General features: G+C 42.8%; 1 protein-coding gene across 3 annotated transcripts in view; it reads right to left on the bottom strand.

The window, feature by feature from the left end:
- Positions 1–10,640, bottom strand: part of MBOAT1 (membrane bound glycerophospholipid O-acyltransferase 1) — a 61,112-nt gene extending 50,472 nt beyond the window's left edge. For all 3 annotated transcript variants that reach the window (XR_013340504.1, XM_077785584.1, XM_021553460.3), the window contains exon 1: positions 10,485–10,640. Coding sequence is in view for 2 of the 3 variants with exons in the window: in XM_077785584.1 (XP_077641710.1) it covers positions 10,485–10,574 (90 nt within the window). In the remaining variant the exon portion in view is untranslated. The remainder of the gene's footprint in view (positions 1–10,484) is intronic.
- Between the last annotated feature and the right edge of the window lie 2,542 nt (positions 10,641–13,182).

The raw sequence follows: 13,182 nt of genomic DNA, 5'->3' as shown, positions 1-13,182 counted from the left end.
TGATGCTGGGAGACACCCGAGCAATGATTGGCACGGGGTTTATATAGGACAAGGGAGAGGAGATTCAGGAGCTGGATGTGACCAGCAACCTGGGTCCCCAAAGACCACCTGAAGCTTTTCCAGGGCACAAACTACTAGTTCCACCTGTCAGCAAATAAATGAGGCCACCGTCTCATAGGCAGAAATTCTCCAAGTAATTGCAAAAACATGATCCCAGACACAGCAAACAGGCACGCTTGCCATTTAGGGCCTTCTAAAATTGGGCAGGTATGTCATCTTTATTAGTGACTATGCTCAAAAACTGAAGTGCCACAGGAAAAAGAAAGAGAGAAGGCAGATACAGAATTTATTTTCTCCTGATAATCATTTAAACACTAACTCAACTCAATCTAGGCAAAAAAATAAATAGGAAGCCTGAGACACCTAGGCAACTGAGGTAATGGTGCACATAAAAATGTATGACTGATAAGCAGATAGATAACAGACTACAGAGGATGTCATAACCCTATTAAAGGATGAAGGCAGACTTCACCAGACACCTGCTGGCATAATCCATTCAAAAAATATATGCAGATCATGAAACTATCAAATACAGCATTAAAGATAAGCAGCATGAACTGAAGAGAGGGGAAGTGCTCAGCATATGGACAAAAATCCCCCAACAGTTAAAAATCAGAACAGAAAAGTAAGAGGATAACCCAACAGGGGAATACATTTCAAATCATATAAGGAGCCAGTTACTTTTTATATAAACTAATAAACAGAAAGACAGCTGCAGCTGGGGCTGCCTGAAAGTGGGATGTGAGAGAAGTGACATCTCCAGGGTGTTGGCTAATCTTCCCTGCAGAGATCTGGTGCTTCCTGCTATATTATCACCATGTGAAGAAACTCAAGTAATAAATGCAGCATGAGTCAAGGTCTGGGAGGGGATGACGACTCTAGCAGAGCCACCCATCCACAATGGAAGTAGCCACGCTTTGGACTGTCAGCAGTGATTTAGGATCCTAAAGGCATCAGCAACACCAGAGGCAGGGCTGACAGAAACCAGTGCCTACTGAAACAAGCCCTGAAAAGAGCCAGCAAAAGAACAGGTATTTCCAAAAGGCTTTTCTTTTAAGCTATGCTTACCCTAGAAACTCATGTCTTTCATATAAACATCCAAGTGCACTCCAGCTCTGGCCAAGTTCTTGGCCTTCACAGACTTCTGTTGAAAGGGTTTCACAGCCAGGTCTGGACTACATGAAAAACACCGTAATTTTAATCACTGTTGAATCTGCAGCCTATCACATGTTTCTCTAAATGTGAAGAAACACTGGAAGACAAAAGGGGATAAGTCCCTTCTTTGCATGACCAAAAAAGGCTGTGAACTCCTCATCCCTGGACGTGTTCAAGGCCACCTGGGGCTCTGAGTAACATGTCCTAGTGGAAGTTCCCTGGCATAAGGGTTGAAGCTAAATGATCTTTCACACATTCTATTACATGATCTAAGGCCTAGATAGATTTCTTTCATGCTGCCCACATACACTTTCACCATGATCCCTCTTAAAAATCACATTTCTGAAGCAAACCTCTCTGTTACTTCACTTTGCTTTAGCATGTTTAAGAAAATAAGCTTACCCTGTAGTTTTTTTTTTCTTTTATCTAGTTCAAATTTTCATCCTGTTCATGGGAAAGAACAGCTACAGTAATCTTTTCATTGACAAAACCAACCACAATGGAACAGAAATATAGTTATGTCATTCTGCCCTGACCATTATTTGTTCTTATACTCATTTTATTTACTGATTAGCATCAGCAGAACACCTCTGAAACTTTCTTTTTCCAAACTGCTGAACCCATTTTCCTCTCTGTGATGTTAGGTTTGCAAATTGGGAAATAATACCCTATCAGAGAAGTGGCAATAAAGGTAACACAAAATTAAAATTATATTCTCTGAACAAAAAACAAACAAGTTTTTTGATAGACTCAAGAGTCTATCATACTTCACAGTGTCTCACAGCAATATGCCTACACTTTCAACATTCTTGTACAAAGTAGGGAAAACCCACCCATACTCCAAGTGCAGTGTTATTGTTGCTGTGGCAACTACAGACCACAATTTTTTGCCTCTAGAGAATTAGCTGAACACAAATATACACACTGAGGCAAAGACAGCTGTGGGTCCTAACCATGCCTACAATTCACTGTGGATGCCTAATGCTGTCATCAAAAAACTAGATTTAATTTTTAAAAAATGAACTTTAACTTCTCAGTCACTGTCTCTGTCTGTCTACACTTTGTTTTCACCCTCAATACAGCATAGTTGGCAAAATATCCTGAGAAACCCTGGCACGTAAGAATTGTAAATGTCAGGCTACTTAAACTCCACTTATGAGTGAACAGAGTAATTATAAAACTCTCTCTACAACAGGTAAATTAGTGATCTATCAGCTGGAATTTGCTGGTATAAATCCTTAAGGCGAACTGTAGGAGTCAGGGATTTGAACCTGCCCCCTGTGTGTGTGCACATGAGATAAACAGTCACTACTGTACTCTCTTTAACACTACTTCACACTGGTAATAGGGGAAAAAAAAAACTACTTTCACCAGTTTATAATGTCATTTAAGCCAGACGTAAGAGTTAACAATTAAAACTTTTCTACTCAGTGGTCCTTTAAAAATAAAGTTTTGGTTAAAACCAATATAAGAGCATGAAAACAAGCACAGGAGTTATTCAAGAAAAAAAACCACGGGGGTCCTCAACTGTTTTAGGTTTTGCTTTTTCATTTTGCCTTCCCCATTCCTGCCATATCTACATACCAAGGCCAAATTGCACTTGAACAAGAAACCACAAATGAAGAAATTGCTGAAGTCCAATTAGAGCTTTGTCACAAGACCAGGGCCTATGGAAGAAGCAAACACTCATCCAGTTCATGACAGTCAGCATTTGAAGTCTGTTTCTTAGCCTGAAGTTGTTATTTAGCTTTTCTAGTATTCTGCACATAATCCAAAGAAATTATTTAAAAGAGTATTTTCTTGCCTCCCTTTTCCATCCCAGATGTCCCCAACCTGACACACTCACTGAACTTGAAGAACACAAAATATAATCTCTCACTGATCGAAAATTTAAAACTTGCTATTCCATAGGGTTGCCATGTCTTTGTCTGGGATTTAGCAGCCAGACACACACACTCAGGTCTATTTGCTTTTTGCTTAAGTCATCTAGGTAGGCAGCTCACATGCTTTAAGACAGCTTTCCACCCACTACACTGCAGAGTGTGACATGAGAGTACAGGCAAAACTCCCATTATCCAGGGATGTCACCAGGTGAACACCAAATCTCACAAGGACAAAACAACCCAGAAAGAGGGAAATTAAGAATTGTTCTGAAGTTTAGTATTTGTTTTGCCTCAGACCAGATAGCATGGCAACACTCATGCTACAGACTGATTAACTTTATTAAAAGTTTTCAGAACAGTACCATTTCCCATTGAAGAAAAAAAATTAAAATCATTCCTGCCTGGAAAAGCTGTCTAGTTAATACTTTGCATTTTGGTTTTAAAAATTGCCTCTATTTGGGTATTTTACTAACACTTAGAGGAAGGATTGAGAACAAATTCTTTGGAAATTTGTAGATTCAACCTATTTCATTCAAAAAAGAGTTTTTCTCCTCACACTATTAAGATTGATTTTTTAAAGCCTGGAATTTTCTTATCATGAGGGAAGTTAAAAACATGAGAGAAAAAATATTTCCAGTCAACTCCATTAAGGATGTAACATACTGGAAGTAGACCCCATCCAAAAAACTTAACAAAAACATTTATGTCAGAATGTGTGCTTTTGGTTGTGCATCATTGCTACCTGCTATTTTGCAAAAGATGTTTAAAATGCTTTGAGATGGGGGAAAAAAGGACTGGTGAAAATAAACATTCCCAATCAAGGTCATAAGAAGGGAGAGCAATGCAATCTTGCTCTGGGAAAGGACCACCCAAAGGGTTTCCCTTTGCTGTTTTTCTCCATGGGCCATTCGTTCTCTCTGCTGGCTGAGCTGCCTGAGCCCTGGGATGGATTCCACCTCTTCAGGAGTGACCAAACAAGCCTGACCAGTGCTGTGCGCTGAAGGAACCACCAGATGAAGGCCAGAGAATTCCACTATGTCCATCTCAGCAAGTGCTGAGGTGAACAGAAATGGCACTGAAGAGCAAAGCAGCTGAGGGAGAGGTGACTCCTTCCTGTGACTCATTGTCTGGAGGGTCTCGGTTCAGAGGAGCTGAACTCAAGTGCTGTGTGCTCCTCAGCAGCTGAGGCACTGCAGGTCCCTGAGGAGCAGCCTCTGGCTTCACATTCTCAGATAGGAACCCTGTGTAGATGCTCCAGGGCCACTTTGTGTCCAAAGTGTGCCCAGTGGGGACAGTCAATGGCTTCCTTCCAAAAGCACACTCCTGGTCCAAACTACATTTTAACATAAACACCCTCATCACCATTAGTGACCTAACTGTAGAAACTTTTGCATCAGGCTGTACTTTTAAGAGTGTGCCTGAGTTTCTGGAAGAGCTCCTTAATGACTCTCACCAGACTATCCAAGCATCCAGGAGATCAAGTTTGGTACCCTCGAGGTTATCTGTAACTACTAAGTAACACAGAGAAGGATTTTTTTTCATTCCAAAGTAAAATGTGTTTTAAAAATCATGTTACCTTCTACTTGATTTTGGACAAGTACAAAAGGTTGGATTCCTGTAGTAATGCCAAGCCCAGTGCTGCAGCCTCCCCTGCCCAAAGACTAGCAGCAGCACCTTGCAGTTTGGCAAGCCTGTCTCCAGTGCTGCCTGTCCTTGTGAACTGTAACCAGAGCCAAGGAGCAGCCAGAGTGTTAAATACCGTGCCAGGCTGGCAAACGCACAGCAAATCCCTATGTGTCAGGGGCTCCCCCGAAAACACAGAGCCAGCTCTGTGCTCAGTGCCTAGACCCCTAGGCTGGAGCCCAAGAGTCTTCATCACTACTTCAGATTTTCTCAAAATAGCTGCAGAGCACCATTAAATCAGTGCTGGTGTGATTAATGCGCAGAGAAGGTTTCAGGGAGCTTTATGCAGCCCTTCAACATTTATTTTTCCAGACCTTGTTTAACACAGATGAGAAGGAAAGTGCTTAAAAGGTGGAAAATTGTAAGCAGCTGATCCCAGTTGCACTTTTGTCCCTTGCCAAATTAAAGAACTTAATAGGAGAGGCTTTGTTTTCAAGGCATGAGGGATGTGGAAATATTTATACTCATAGTATCAAGACATCAGCCATAAGGTTCAAGACTGCAGTGCCAAACACAGTGAGAACATGTTGGAAAAGGCAGCACACATTTCCAAAGCAGAGGAGAATGTGTATTTATTGTAATTGTTAGTCATAGCTGACCTGAACAGAAAAGAAATTGCTTTGGGTCTCCTTTGGGACCTTAAACTTTGGAAGAAAGTATCATACCTCTGTCCCAGGACTGTCCCAGGAGGATACAGACTCCTGGACCTTGCACAAGTTACTGAAACAAGTCAGAAACTGGATTTACTCTAAATGCACTATGAAGTGCCCTGCTCACAAGCACCTGTTTAACTGGGGACACAAATGAGGGTCAGTAAGGATCTTCCTCTGTTCTTTACATCATGCCTTCTCCTTCATGGCATTACAATAAGAAGCAAATGGTTTCTTTTAAGGAAATCAGTTTCACAAAATTAAAGTTGTTTTTGGCAATGTAAGTAATATTTCTCTATAAATGTGTTGAATTCAAATTTTATTTATTCTTTTTGCTTCTCAAATAACTAAGATTGACACGGCAGGGGTTTTTTTGGGTTTTTTTGGGGTTTTTTTTGCAGTTGAGTGTGTTAGGCAGGGAGGGATATAATGTAACAAATACTGCTGCAATTCAAAATGGAAATGTAGAATTTTCAACTGTAAAATGATAACATTAGGAAATTGAAATGTAGCATAGTTCATACCAACCATGACAGCTTTTTCTGGAGCATCATAGCAGCTTTTTTCAGCTTTTTTAAAAACCTGATATCAACCCTGATGCTAAAGCTTAAATCTTTAATGAACTTCCACCTTCAGTTATCTCACTTTGGTATGTAACAAATTACCTTTATTTCCTCAGCATTACATTTTCTAATGTTTCTATTGACAACCATTAAAGGTTCCTCAAAGTTCACAGACTAAAGTCCATAAAGTTCCTAGAAAGTCAGTTTATTATTTGACTTTACACTGCCCAAAAACTGGATAAGAAAACTCATGCAAAGAAGCTTGGGAGTAACAGACCTTCTGATTAGTTAAATCAAAAAGCATAGCAGTGAAACTGAAGTCAGACAAAAAAAAAAAAAAAAAAAAAAAAGTTAACAAAATCATCCCTGATTTGGGATTAGAATACATGTTGGTTTTTGTAAAAGTCATCCCTGATTTGGGATTAGAATACATGTTGTTTTTTGTAAAAATTAAAAAATATACATATACTTTTTTCTTCTTTCTAAACCAGTTTACCAGCATGCTTTATACAGAGTTGTTCAAACTTAAGGAATGGTGGAAAGACATTTTTAATACTCCAACTATCCCAAGATTCAGAGGCATGTCCCAGAATCCCTCCACAGTTAGTTTTTTTATTTAAACTGCTGCCAAAATATAAATCTGCAGATGACCTACAGTGAAAGAATTAAAATGAAAAATTTTTCATTCCCACCAGCAGACAAAATTAAGTTCAAGTGAATTTTATTTTTCTGCTTTGGGGAAACATGACTGGCCTCATCAAAGGAAAGAACAAAATTAAAAGCCCTCTGATATAAAATGAGAAGATGCTTATACAGGTTTTTGAGGGAATTTCCTCTGAATTTACTTCCCTCAAAGTTAACAGCTTTGGTACTGCCTGGCAATAGGTCAGGGTAACAAGGCCTGTTAAAATGTAAGGTTTGCTGTACAGCAATTCACCTTTTGCACTAGAGCTGCTACTTCTAAAGCAATAGGTAACCTGGCGTATCAAGGGTACTACAAAATAACCTTGGGAAGTGAAACTTTTTAATCATGTGTCTTAACCCTCTGAGCCTGAATTACTTCTAGAGATGCCTAGAGCTTAGGAAGGCATGGTAAAACTGCGTATTAATAAACAATGCCATTAAATTACTTCTAATATAGCTTGAAATAGTTTTCTTCACAGTATTTTTACATGCACATGCTTTGTTTACATAAATTACACTATCAAGTTTAATGTTTAACTTCCCGTTTCTCACTGATTTATTGTAGAGGACTATATCCTGAAATTGGTGATTTTGGGCATGTATAACAAAAATGTGTATACTTTGCCAAAAGTCATTGTATAAGCAAAAGGCAGGGACAAAATTCCAGCATCAATGGTTTGAAGAATACATGGTATGGAAATAAAAAGCACCCTAAAATTCTTTTGCAATTGCTGCTGAAGGTATACCATTGACCTAGACAGATATTTTTAGAACACAAGTCAGCTAAACTTCAAAGTCTGCTTTCCTGAGATATGAAAATTAATTGAACACAGAGAGTCTTTTCATCCTCTTTCAAGATCATTAATCTTGTTACCACATATAGCACTTAAAAAATAGTACTTCAATGCTAAATTCAAAAATCAATCATCCATTGAAGAGACATGCTGACACATCAGGATTGTTTTAGCATCTAAAGCAGAAAACACTGTTATGTCCTCATGTAGTGCACTGTCTCCTAAACAAAATGTGAGCTGTCTGCCAGGTACACAGTGCAAGAGAGGAGCTCCATCCTCTGTAATTGTGGGCTGCTTTTAAACCCAAGTTGCAATTTTTTTCTTAAGAAAACCACCAATGTGAATAACAACATTTTCATAGTCATCCATGCTTCCCATATTGAGTGACACAACAGCTGCTTCTGAGATGACAAAACATTTTCCAAGTACCATTGCCACAGCTTTTCTGCCCCATCCATGGAAGGGTAACAATTACAACCTTCATCCCTCAGACCCTCAGCTCAATTTTTCTTCTGGTCTTTTACATTGAGTGAAATCTCTCTCATAGCAGAGTTCTCATGGAAAACCATCTCTATAAAAGAAGGGACAAGTCCTCTGTTCATTTAACACAGAGACATATGGCTTTCACATATTACAGTGACCTGGAGGGTCTAAATTCCACCTTTACCTCTTGCTCTCCAGGCACATCCTGGAATTTTTGAAGGTTTAGGGCCAGCCATGCCGGCCTGCCAGCTGCATGGACCAGAGTGAGATTGGGGCTGTCATCATCCAACAGCCTAAGCACAATGACAGGGACACAGAGCAGCAAACCAGAGATACCTCCTCTGCTGCAGCCTGAGCACCAAGCAGAAGGCACAGAGAGCCTGTCAGCACTGCAGGAAGGGGCTCCTGTAAAACCAGTCCCTGCTCCACACGAGATTCAGATCTGGCAAAAGTTGTCCTTCATATACAGAGCTCCATTCTGTGCAGAGGAGCATGTGACTGAACTTCTCTCTGCTTCAGCAAAACACTCTCTCAATCTTACAAGGAAGGGAAGCAATCCACCAGGCAGGAAAGTAATGTAAAAAAGATTTTATTTTGCTTCTGAGGGCCTTAGCACTGCAGGTCAGAGTTGAGACTCATGAAATTTAAGGGATCAGTGGTGGCATAGTGCTTCCACACATACCCACAATCTGGGTATATCCTGTTCCAGACAGCAGAAGTCCCTGATGCTTGGCATGGTGCAGCATACAGCAGTGGGGCAAGAGGAGCAGGGGAAATTTTTAAGAAGTATTGATGGCATAATCTCACAGGGACAATTAAATAGAGGGATTTTCAGGTGAGGAAAGTTCTATTTCATTGCAGCTATGCTGCAGTTCTGTAATGAACCCCAAAAAAGGGGGATTCCTCCTGGCCCATCACTGCCCCGTGCCACTTGAGCCAGTAGGGTCATGGGCAGGGACAGCACCCACACCTGCACACACACTCACACAGCCCAGCCACACTGCTGAGCTCAGAGCATGTGCCCCCTGCTTTCTGCTGTGGGCTCAAGAAACAAACCAGCAAACACAGAAGTGCCCACCACCAGCACCCATGAGACCAGAGCTCAGGGACAAACACAGCACGTAACCAGATGCAGTGAAGCGTCCTCAGGCCCAGAAGAGCACAAGAAGAATCTTCTCCACAAACAACACCATCTTTGTATCACCTCAGCTGAATGGAAGGGCAACATTTTTAAAGTTTAGAAAGAAAAATTGCAGTCTGTCAAGACTTCATTGTTTGGGAACTGAGTCAGCCTAACACTGTACGTACACTGTGGCACCACAAACAAGCTGGAACAGTAAATCTTTGCTATTCCTGGTTTCTTTGGTGCTCCTGCATACATCAATCATGGCATGGAATACCTCAAAAAAGAAGCTATCACTATTCCTGTGCCTTTTCCCAAACTAATAGCTCACAGATAATTATAGGCCTTTATTGTTTGACTGTTTTAGTGTTGAGCAACATATCTATCTTCTTGCATCAAAACCTGTTTTCTGTCAAAAAAAGGGCAAACTGGCATGGCTAGATGAAGGAGTTTAATCCACAAAATGACATATTCCTTACTGAGCTTTAAAAACAAACAGTAGTAAAAAATGACACATAGCACCACTCACTCTGCAAACAGAAGAAAGCAAATAAATCTCAATCTTCTGAGATTAAAATATCTGTTGATATTTTACCAAGCATACCTCTGTAACCCTGGTTTCTTAGAGCACAGATCAACTTCCTAGTAGTCTGGTGGAGTCTTTTTCTGTTCGGTACGAACTTCCAGACTTAACTTCCTTGTTGTTGAAAGAATGCAGGAAGGCAGCAGGTGCATGCAGGCTTGAGAGACAATAAAAGGCAGGGGGTAGGGGAGAGCAACGTTTTTCTGCCTGTTAGGGATAAAGTTACTAGGAGACTATAAAGAATTAAAAAACACAACCACAGCCAAAAATCTATGATGCTGTTAAAGATTAAATGCAAACTTGCCCTCCCAGAAGACCACTTGTGTGTCTGCGTGTTCTGCCTGTCTCCATATATGCACTTCACAATTCTATCAGGCACTTGGACTAGGTTGGATTCTGAGTTTCCCTTCTACAGTCCTGTAGCGACGAAAGCAGTGCCTGAAGGTAAGGATTCCCTACACGGCACCCCGCATCTCCGCACGCGGTTCCCAGAGCGGGACCAGCACCCGAGCTCCTGAAGCATTCCAAACTCTGCCCCAGTCAGCCCAGCACCGTGACTGACAGCATCCAGCAGCATCCAGCGGCGACTTCTTGCGAGAGCAGGAAAAGCGCCAGGCATCGCCGGGAAAAACGAAACGCTTCCCCGGTGACAGCAGCCCGACCCCCGCCCACACCCGCTCCTGCCGCGGGCTCTCCGCGCTGCTCCCGCGGCCCTCGGGCAGACACGGCGTGACAGCGACGGACCCGCCGTCCCTGCCGGCCGGGGCTCCGCGCTGAGGATGCCGCCCGGGCCCGCCGCTCCCGGCGCGGCTCGCAGCCTCACCTGGTCCAGCGGGATGCCCAGCAGCGCGCTCAGCGGGTGCAGCAGGGTGGAGCCGGTGGTGCGGTGCGGGGCTCCGGGTGCCTCGGCCATGCCGCATCCCCCCCAGTGCCGCCGCCGCACGGCCCCGCCGCCACCTGCGCGCACCTCCCGCCGCCGCGCCCGCTCCGCGCCGCGCCGCGCCCGCCCCGGGGCCCTCCGTGAGGCGGGGCCGCCGCCGACGGCCGGGGCGGGGCGGGGCGGGCTCCGGGGCGGGGAGCGGGAAGCCCTCGTCGTCCCCGAGGCCGCATCTGCCGCCTCCCGCCGCCCGCGGGCGCGGTGCCCTGGCGCGGTGGCACCGCGGGCTCGGCGCGGCCGGGTGCGCACGGACAGCCGCTGCCCCGGCGGAGTCTCCCGGCCGCAGGTTCCTGCCAAAAGCACACGCTTGTCAGGCACCGGCAGAGCTCGCAGCTGCGCCAAGCAGGGGAGAGCTAAAGTGTCACAGGCAAAACAGTCCCAGGAAGAAATATTTATTTACTTATTTATTTATACAGAGACCCTTCACAGGGGGAAAAAAAGGGAAAAATGAGTAGCAAGCTTTAAGCGATATCTTTATCTTGCAAGTTTTTCTGCCAAGCTCATCTTATCTACAGAAGGAGTGTTCTTACGCTTGCCCCGGACAATGTGGCATTGTGTTCCAAGGAGAGCTCGGTCAGCGCTGCAAGCTCTCTGTTCAGCTCACAGCTGCTGGCATGCTCGGAACCTGGAATATCCCAAAGGATCTTTGCGGGCTTGGTTACAGTAGCTCTTCAATAGGCCGGTCGTTTTCTTTTCTTCAAGTAATTGCCAACTGTGGTAGCTGAAACTGTAATAGTGGCTTAAAATGTTATTGTGCCATGTACAAATGCCCTGCTTATGTTGTGCAAGGGTGTGCTGTGCTGGAAAACGCAGGCAAAGGCTGTTCAGTGGGGAAGGAGGTTTACAAAAACTACATTCTCTTAGTATCATTTTAGTGGTGCCAGTTTAAATGTATGTGAAAATATACACATGCATACATGCACACACATACTTTAAGTGGAGAAAGTAAGAGGTTTGGAAGAACTGGATAGGCATGCGAGTTTTTAACGTTTTCCATTATAAGTTGCTCTTTCCAGTTTAAAATTTGCCAGCCTGAAACTCTCTGGATGGAACTTTCCATGGGCTGTGTCTGCCACAAGCAGGCTGCTTGTTGAGCTTTGGCTAAAAACATTGATCTGCTTTTGGGAACAGAATAAAAGTGATTTACGACACACACAGTACAGATAATATCAAAGCTTTTTTTCACTGTGGAAATCTAGTACCTCCGGGAGGGTGACTTCAAGTTGAGACATGGTAGTTTTTTTTTTGAATCAAGGAAATGCCTTTCACTGTGTTTGTGAAACTGCCCAAGAGCCATCAACTGCCAGAGTTCTGGGGGGAAAGCCACACATAATCCATGTGGATATTCAGGAGGTCAGCACATAATATTTCTGGAGACCATAAGCATTCTTCTCCCCTTCATATTCCCCCTATGTGACGGGACTCCACCTATTTCTGCCACTAGAGGAGCAGGATGGGATATCACACAGTTCCAGGCACAGGAATTGCATGTCTCTCTGTATTCAGTGCTCAGCCATCTGGGCTGTGTGGAAAACAGCTGGAAGGAGGGAAAGACAGATGGAGAAAGTCAGGCACAAGAGCACAAGAAGGAAGGAGATGGCAACTCTGAAGTGGGTTAGCACAAGAAGCCCAGGGAAAGGAACTAGAGCAAAGCTCGCTACAGATACAAAGGAACAGAGCAATCCTTTTACCTTGTATTGTAGCCATCAGGACTTCCAAGATGGAAATTTCATCTGGAATATCATGTTTAATAGCTACCCATAGGCCAATCTTACATTTCTAATATATTTTGAATTAACTTATCTTTTTGACCTCCACAGGATCCCATGGGTTCTGCTGTTTAATTATGTGCTATATGAAAAAGTACTTCCCTTGGTTTGCCTTAAAGCAGCTGCCTTGTAATTTCATTGAGGGCTGTCTTGTTCTTGTGCTCTGAGAAATAAACAAGTAATCATTGCTTAATCACCTCCCCCATGCTTTTCATAACTTCATATACCCCGAGTTGCCTCTTGTCCTCACTGAGAACTCTAGTTAATCTCTAATTACATGGAAGTTATTGGTATCTTTGGCCTTTCTTTTCAACCTTTTCTGTTTTCTTTGAAAGGAAGAGACTGATGTTTTGTGGCAATGAAATATGTCGTTCTTCATTCCTTTACCAAGAATCTCTAATATCATCCCTAGGGACTTCAAAGTCTATTTTTTCTGAGGTAGTAGCTAATTTACAGCCTAATGTGTATGTATAATCAAGATTTTCTTTTTCCTGCTTACACTTACCAATATTAAATGTCTTTAAATTGCACCACATTGTTAAGTCCATTTCAGCTCAATAAGAAAGCTCTGAATATGCTGAATTACTTCATATCCTTGCTAATTTGGTCTTCTTATCTCCCTTTCCAAAAATTTAAGGTGCTCAACAGGACATATGTCTTTGTATTAACTTCCAATTCAGCATTTATTCTCATCCTTTATTTATTTTCATTTGAACAGCTAGTAAGCCAGGGGGAAGTATTTCCTGTGATTCTGTGATTATTTAATGTCTTTAGGTGTGAAACCTTACCCCTTCTTGTATCTGGAAATACAAATA

The sequence above is a fragment of the Lonchura striata genome, chromosome 1, assembly GCF_046129695.1.
Source record: "Lonchura striata isolate bLonStr1 chromosome 1, bLonStr1.mat, whole genome shotgun sequence".
Lineage (NCBI taxonomy): Eukaryota > Metazoa > Chordata > Aves > Passeriformes > Estrildidae > Lonchura > Lonchura striata.
The sequence above is the reverse complement of the archived record's forward strand: the minus strand, read 5'-3'. Positions and strand labels throughout refer to the sequence as shown.